Source organism: Anneissia japonica, unplaced genomic scaffold (genome assembly GCF_011630105.1).
Source record: "Anneissia japonica isolate Jap-2015-1 unplaced genomic scaffold, ASM1163010v1 scaffold284953_len930413_cov181, whole genome shotgun sequence".
In the NCBI taxonomy this organism is placed as follows: Eukaryota; Metazoa; Echinodermata; class Crinoidea; order Comatulida; family Comatulidae; genus Anneissia; species Anneissia japonica.
In genome coordinates, this window is record NW_022746987.1 from 263,848 (window position 1) to 272,423 (window position 8,576).

The 8,576-nt window shown below is 35.7% G+C and overlaps 1 protein-coding gene across 3 annotated transcripts; it reads right to left on the bottom strand.

Annotated features, from left to right (window-relative positions):
• Positions 1-2,878: 2,878 nt before the first annotated feature.
• LOC117120368 (pre-mRNA-splicing factor SYF2-like) lies at positions 2,879-7,733 on the bottom strand. Of its 3 annotated transcripts, none has more exons than XM_033265409.1 (7): positions 7,576-7,733; positions 6,743-6,918; positions 6,384-6,509; positions 5,797-5,914; positions 5,115-5,205; positions 4,598-4,696; positions 2,879-3,829 (listed from the first exon to the last, which is right to left on the bottom strand). In XM_033265409.1, exons 2-7 carry the CDS (start codon positions 6,866-6,868, stop codon positions 3,664-3,666), a joined length of 726 nt encoding a protein of 241 aa, XP_033121300.1. In that variant the 5' UTR covers positions 6,869-6,918; positions 7,576-7,733; the 3' UTR covers positions 2,879-3,663. The 3 variants fall into 3 exon arrangements, with proteins under 3 accessions (XP_033121300.1, XP_033121302.1, XP_033121301.1); XM_033265411.1 differs by having other exon boundaries at positions 6,743-6,914; positions 7,576-7,719; XM_033265410.1 differs by having other exon boundaries at positions 7,615-7,713.
• Between the last annotated feature and the right edge of the window lie 843 nt (positions 7,734-8,576).

The window sequence follows — 8,576 nt, forward strand, 5'->3', positions numbered from 1 at the left end:
TCCACGTCAGGTAGGGCAAAATTACACCTATACATGTTTCTCCTGACGCAAATCCAGTTATTGTCTATTATTCCAACACGAAAATAACAATTACTATCAACACTGCAGTACCCGCTGCTTACTTGGACTCGAATTCAACCCTGGCCATCAGGCGCAAGCTCGGTGGTCTAGAGGTATGATGCCAGGCTAGTGATCTTTAGATCGTGGGTTTGAGTCCCACCTGAAAACAACTTGCGATTTCTTTTCGCAGTTGTTTTCAAATGTACTGAGTATTCGGTACATTTCCACGTCAGGTAGGGCAAAATTACACCTATACATGTTTCTCCTAACGAAAATCCAGTTATTGTCTATTATTCCATCACGACAATAACAATTACTATCAAAAGCCAGAAAGAACAGGTTAACGAAAGATTATATGAAAAAGTGAAAAAAAGACCAAATTGTTACTTTAGGTGGCTTACACATCCGTAAATAAACCCGATTAAAAATGTATTTTATTATTTTTAAAAAAATGCACAAATAACACTTGAATAAGAGCTGTAAAATCAAGGAGAAATAATGTGCTTTGACGATGACGATGATGACAGAGGAAGAATCACACAGCAATGGAACTTATCCAGTTGTCGAACTTTAATAACAAAAACCAATCCGCATATGGCCAGGAATTATGCACATGTCCCCGTATTTTAAGCTTTGTCTACACTATCAAATTTCATCAAAAGAGCGTCACATAAAATGTTATGGAACCTCTATCCACACTATCAAATTTTCTTTGACAAAAAAATGTGACAAGCCCATATATAGTAATGCTATGCCTATATATGGTCATGCTGTGATGTCATCATGCCCATATATGGGCATATCACACTTTTTTGTCACACAAAATTTGATATGACGTCATCGTACCCATATATGGGCACATCACATTTTTTTGTTATGCTATTATTTTGTGGTACCTTAGCAACAATATCCAAGGGGTGGGGCTTAGCGGAAAGGTCTATTACGCGCTTCGAATGTCTGCGTACTGCGTATTTTATTTCTATTCGGATATCAATTTCAAACCATGTTCAAACTACCGTGAATAAAAATACTATAAAAACAGTGTGTACTTAACAAGCTAATTAGAAATTGAGAATTTGGTAAGTTGATCCATCTAGGCCTAATTAGGTCTATTCGTTGCCTTTTATATGAATCATTAACATCACAATTATTTTGGATTTTTATTGGAATCGCATTATAAATAAGATATACTATTATCATTACAATTATTACATTAAGCCTTTCCACATGAGGTTCTAGAGAGGCCGTTTATTCAAAGCGGAGCGTTTTTTATTTCTTGAATAATAATACGGTGTGTAATACTAATAGGCTTATATAATAATTCAGGTTTCTCTTATTAGGTCTATATAAATAATTAATAGGCTAGGCCAAGGCCTGCATATTTCTGTATAATAATATACAGAATCTGTGATAACAATTTTAATTTTTAATAAAATATATATATATATAAATATATATACACATAGGCCTATATATATATTTATATATATATATATATTTATATATATATATATATATAGGCCTATATATACATTTATACATTTTTCCCAATTCCTAGTCCAAGATGATGGCAATGAAAGGGATTCATCCTAAAGTAGCGCCTCAACACGCTAAACCATCACCACACGTTCCGGTTAGTGTTTAAGCGGGTTTGGATCATACTTTGATAAACAATCTTAATTGAACATAGAAACAATGTAAAAGTGTTTAGATAATAGAAACATGCATGCATTCCATTACAGTATACCATATATTTCCAACTGTTTTTATTTCATTAATATAATAAATATACATTACTGTACTACTATTTGTTTTATTTTGTTATTACTATTTTTGTGCGATACAGCATCCAAATGACGTAGTGGTTGTCGGCGGACACCCTCAACGACCACCCATGCCAAAGAACTACTTCACTATGTCACTTTTGGTGACAATATTTTGCTGTTTTCCTTTCGGACTCTTTGGACTCTGTAAATCACTTAATGTAAGGATATGTTATTGCATTGTCAAATTCTGATAAAGGATACTTCAGGTTTTATTGCAGACATAACAGACCATAAAAATTGAAAAAGAAAAAAAAAAATAGGAGGATTGAAGTCTGAAAGAGCGCCTGACATCACAAGTCAGCCTGCTGATATTGTGAATGAATTCTCGAATCGAAACCAGCCATCTTAAAAGTATAAGCAAAACTATAAATTTTCTGGAGATTTTTAAGGAAAAAAAAAACTATTGTATTAATTTTTAATTGAACCATCAACAATGACCAAAAAAATCCAAAAGTGTAAACGAATATTATTCCTTTTTCACACCCCTTCCACACAACGGACCTTCCAGCTAAGCCCCGCCCCTTGCATATTGTTCTGTTCAAAACATACGCAAACACGTGCGTTTGCGGGAAAACGCGTGCGCTTGTTAGACACAAGCGTATTCCTGGGCCTGTTCTGATTGGTCACTCCGGAAAACGGTCCATGATGACGAACGTACAACACTCGACTACTGTTGAACCATGAAGAACAGTACAAAAGGCGTGACTATGAGGGCGCTGTTGCATCATCGAAGTGGGCTCTTCGCTTTTCCCAGCTCGGCCTTGTCTGCGGCATAATCACATATGTAGCCAGCATTAGTTTTCTTGTTGTCTACCATGTTTTGTTATCTCATACTGTCGCCAAGAATTGGTATAGTTAATATGAACAAACAATAAAAGCGTGTTATTTTCTATTTCAGGTTATTGCAATGTTTTTTGTAACTTTAAAAGAAAGAAATAATGTCTTAAAAATTTTCAATAAATCTTAAAATACAGAAATCCGTTTCAACCATACTGAGGTTTTTTTTTTACTTTAATTTGATACAGCATATTACAATCATATACAGTAAAAAATGAGATATACATTACTATACTCGGATGCCTAGTCTGTCATAGGGTGTTGTACATCACACTTCCTCTAAGTGTGGAGCTTTGGTCACTTTTCTTGCAATCCTGTCGAAAAAGCCCCAAACCACTACCTCCCCCCCCCACCTCCAACCCCTTTACAGTCTTAACAAAGATTGTTTTATAGCAGTGATCATCAATAGATGTGTGCTTATAAAACTAGCTAAAATCAGTTAGGACTACTGTAGCTACCAGTTAAAGGCCATTATACTATACCAACAGCAATCTGCTCTAGTATCTTATATCTTCACTCTATAAAATTGCACAGTATAACTTAATCCCTTGTTCTTCCTCAAATTACCCAAACTTAACTCTTTAGTAAACAGTACTAGTTGGTTAAAACTTTCTTCAGCATGTATCTGCAATATCCGGTTACTTTTGTTTTGATGTAGACTTACTAGTGTGAATAGATATATGATTAAGCCACAGAGAATATCTTGGTCAAAATCAGTTCAATGTGAAGGTACACACCCAATGAAAATTCTACTACTGTGCTGAATATCGCACATAAACCAGGCACTGCGCCACGTATCCTTTTTAATGACAATCCATTCAGACTGTTACCATACAATCAGCAGACAGTGTCACGTCGTGTTGGGGCCATCGGACAACGGTTGTACGACAGTTAGTGCCTGGCTTTCATGAGAAATGTACATCACAATAAAATACAATGATTATACCGCAGTTCCTCTTTCCAGATTCTGTTTAATTTCTGCGGTGTATTTGCCATAAAAGCGTTCAGCCTTTTCATTGAATTTCTTGTTCCTTTCGTTAATGTAATCAATGTCATTGTCCTCATTATGCATTCGTCTGCGGCTGAATTTTCCACGTCTGTCAATTCTAGAACATAACAGAAACAATCAATCATTATTCATATCACAAATACAAAATAATTTTTGGCTTTTATATTAGTGCTGTCCAAATCACAAGAGGATTATTCCTAGTATGCACATCTCGGGCAGCAAAGGTTATAGCTCTGGTATCAACATTCTACGCGTCCATAACATGCCCTTCATGGTCACAAAAACCATACCATAATTAACAGTTATTTTTTGCACTAACATTAGACTGAAATTATATTTGTTATAAGACAAATTATACCGATGATGTGGTGTCCGGTGGTTCATCAGATGTAACAGACATTGTAAGTACACATAATTAATAAAATAGTAACTAACACCATAAAATGTATGGCATGCATAGACTAATAATTGACGGCTGTTAAGATCAAAGGACTCTGTACGCACACGTTATGTTCAGGAGCAGAAACGTGTGTCCTGATGTTGAATTGACTACTGTGTAAACTATTGTACAAAAGTGTGTGGGCTTTGCGGTTAGAGCATGCATATAAGCATTTTGTAAACCACTCCCACTTATTTTTTTAGGCATGGATGCTATAATTAATAAATAAAAAATATTGGTAGGTGGGCGGAGCTTATAATGACGTTGACCTTACTTCCTGTGAGCTACAGCGCATGTTGCAAAAGTAAACAACACATCGCGAAAGTATGAAACATTTTACATAAAATTACTGATTTTACATAAAATTACTGATAAAATAATATAAGAGTACATACAGAGGTGATATTAATTCTAAAGTTTACTCACTGTTTTTCTAAGTCTGTTACCATTCTGTCAATAGCTTCTTCACTGTCTTTATGTTCACCTTGCATTAGACTGTTTACTGTTGGGAACATATCTTCACCCCTAAAAAATAAATGATTTATTCATGATGAATATCTTGAAATTACTACAAGTATCTTCACACGTAACCAGTATAGGTCACATGCACCAATGTTGAATAAAAAGACATAGGCTGGCTATAGATTTTTAGCATGCTTGTTGGAAGCTGTAATTTGCAGGGGTCCCAAGTCTCCAGGAAGCCGGGGAAGTCTGGAAAAATAGCCCACCTGCAAATTCACAGTATTTGCAAGTTTTTACCAGTTGTTAATACTGTATTATCAATTGTCTCCCGCATGTCAGATCCAAGGAGTATCACCATCCATATCAGAATATATTTAGATGTGCTAAGAAAGCTCATTGAAACAGAATCTCTCGGATGTGGATTCTTCCAAATTTGGACCCCCGAAATTGACCTCAGATGTACAATACAACTCGTACTTACATTTTTTCTTTCTTACGTTCGTAATCCTCCATGTTTGGCTTCATTTGTTTTGTCAATCGTTGATATTGTCTGAATGTGGCCTGTTCATAATCTGGAAAACAAATAATTTGGAATACATTTAACAAAGGAGTGTTGTGTTACCATCCCCTGCCACAAGTTATGTTCAGATAAATTATTGTTGCGAAAGAAAGTAAGTGTACAGAGTAAAGTTATGTCTAGAAATTATATTTGACAAGTACTTGCGATGAGATCATTATGCCTATATATGGCTTTTCTCACAAAATGTAATAGTGCATACAAAGTTTAATACCACAATTTAGTCTAAAATTTAAATTAGTGACTTCGCGCATGTGTACATATCTTTACACAGTCATCTTTTGAAAAATTTAGCAAACATATTTCCAAGGGTGGGTTCTAGTAGAAAGGTTCATTGTTGTAAGTGCAAAACTTTAACTACAACATACAAAGCATCTTTTTAATATTTAATTATTCATTATTTATTTTTGTGTGTACTAGCGCTCTGAGAGACTACCCAGCAAACACAAAACGTTTGCGAATGTTGTGGTTAGGTATGTCACAAAATATATTGTAATGTTATTATAACATTCTTAGAACGTAATATTGTTGGCTAGGTACAGCTAGGGCTGTATATTTAAAACCTATATATTATTATGTGATTTACCTGAAAAGCCTGGGTCAGCATTCTTTTTCTTTTTCTTTTTTTCAATTCTTTCTGCTTCCTCTGCTGTAACATCCAGCAGTTTCAATCTATCATAATCCAGACCTTTTTCTTCAGCATTCTAGTTTAAGATTTTATAAAGCACATAAAATACGAAAGCAATACATCACTCATTTTCATCTAGAACATGTATGTGTAAATCTAAAGCTGATGTACAAACACATTATATCGTCATTGCAGACTTATCAAATCTGCATACGCCTTAAAACTAAAAGAAAATGCATACTTTTTGAGTCCATACTGAGCCCAAAAAATCTGCAATGAAAATATAACGTGTTTATTTAACAATCTAGAATATGATAATTGTGTTTCATAGAATTATAATTCTGGGCATACATTTATTGTGTTTCCCTCACTTAAATAAGCTAGGACCAAGGCCCAAACGTTTCCACAAGATCTGATGAGAAAACAAGTATGTTTTATTATTTTATGTTGGTACTGGATAAACGTGTTGCCTGAGGGGATCTATAGGGAAAAATTCACCACAAGATTCCATACTTTAATTTAGATCATTGTATCTTTAAACAAACCTTTCTTTTTTCATCATCCTGTAGTATCCAATCAGCTTGGCGTTTCCTTGCTTCCCAGTTTGAAGGTAGCTTTGCTTTTCTATCTTCTTCTACAACTTCAGCGTGGTTTAATTTTCTTGCCTCATTCTATGTAAATAAATAATATAAACAACAAAAAAAACATTTTTAAGATAATGTTTATGATAACAAAACTGATAATCCAGTTGGTATATTTTCAACATTATGGATATTTTTCCGACAAGTCATAGTGCATTAAGATAGTAAATTTCGGTTGGGGTCAAACCAGTTCCACCAATCAACACCTTGGATTTACATAAGGTTGTCAGAACAATATCTACAGCCTATTTTCAACTTCTTACCCTTTTAAGGTGTAGTTCTCGGAGTTTCTTCATTCTTTCTGCCTTCTTGTCTTTAGCAGACACTTCACTTGTGCTAGGCTTAGTAGAAGCAGCTTGCATACTTGAATTTGTTGTGATGTCACACATGTTTTAGATAGCCGGCCAATTCTTGACTGTCAACTTAATTAAAAATCTGTCTGAAAATTAAAAATTGTAAATTAAGTTTTTTATTAGTATTAGCAGCATCATTTCAGCCAGAATGGTACCATACATATGTAAATACACCACTTTTCTTTAGGCAGGTTTTTAAGGAAGGTCTCCAAGTCCCGTGTGTAAGCCTGCTGCTGGTAAAGGACAGTTTCAACCACAAACAACTTGGGAATGGAACACATTTTGTATTGTATATTTTCAGTCAATTTGATGAAATTGATGACTAAAGTAATAAATGTCCTAAATAGTATAATATTGATAAATAAATACTGTATGCATATTGACTTAATAAGCTGTGTGAAAGGCAAACATGTTTTAATTGTCAAACCGCCCGAAGGGAAGCCTGTTTAGGGCCTTGGCATAACATGCAATAACTTCAAGAAACAAGTGTAATTTCAAGTTTTCACTCGTGGTAACACATAAGCCTAACTCTAGGTTCGCGGCCGGAACTGATGGCATTGTCCCCAGGCTAGACCTAGGCCCACTTTCCTGCCTGTAAATCACAGCCTAGCCTAGGCTATTACTAGGCTAGGCCCTACTCTAGCTAGCTAGAGAGGTGACTGAAGCCTAGCCTAAGGCTAGGCCTAGCCTCTCTATATAGAAGGCTACATTAACTTAAGAAATTGCAAAGGTATAATACTAACTGTCTGGTATTCTTCAATAATCTTATAAAACTGATTAACCTTAAGTTATTTTTAATGAAAACAAACAAGAAACACACATCGCCCGACAGAACTGACTAAATTTCTGGCTAACTGAGGGTGACGTCGTACCGTGACCTCTCCTATATAGCGCCATCAGTTGCTTGAAAGTCCTATACCGTAAAACCTCGAATACAAACCCAGTGGGCTTAATCTCGAGAAGAAGACCATCTCGAATTGAAGCTCCCTCTTTTGTTTGCAAAAGTAGCCTCGAAGTGATTCATTATAGGTATTCGGCAGTTTTTCGAAGCACACGACGTTAACCTTAACGTTAACGACGGATGACGTTATAATTTACTCATCTTGCGTTGCGGAGTACGTTAATAGGTAGTAGGGAATGGAGTTTTCGCTGCACGATGTTAACCTTAACGTTAACCGATGACGTCATAATTTATTCATTTTTCGTTGCGGAGTATCGTTAATTTCAGGATTTTACCTGCTCGACGGACGTTACCGGTAGTTAAAGCATTAAAGGTTTGCGCATGTGTATTTCGATTTGTTTACAAAAGGGGCGGAGTTATCGCGTTGCATGTTGGGTACTAACGTCAAAGCTAAGGTTAACGTCGTGCGGCGAAAAACTACCTATTTTTCGCCGCACGACGTTAACCCTAACTTTAACGTTAGTACTAAAAATGCAGCGCTATAGCTCCGCCCCTTTTGTAAACAAATCGAAATAGGCATGCGCAAACCCGTAACTAACGTACGTCGAGCACGTAAAATCCTGAAATTAACGTACTCCGCAACGCAATATGAATATGTTATGACGTCATCCGTTAACGTTAAGGTTAACGTCGTGCAGCGAATACCTCCTAATGCCCGGTTAATACACTCTATGATACAGGCTAATGTTACAGTGGCTGTATTTATTGTTTGATAGCAATATAATTCTTAATTTTTCACATTCATTTAGAAAAGAAGCCCCCCCCCCCCCCCCCCCCCCTCCT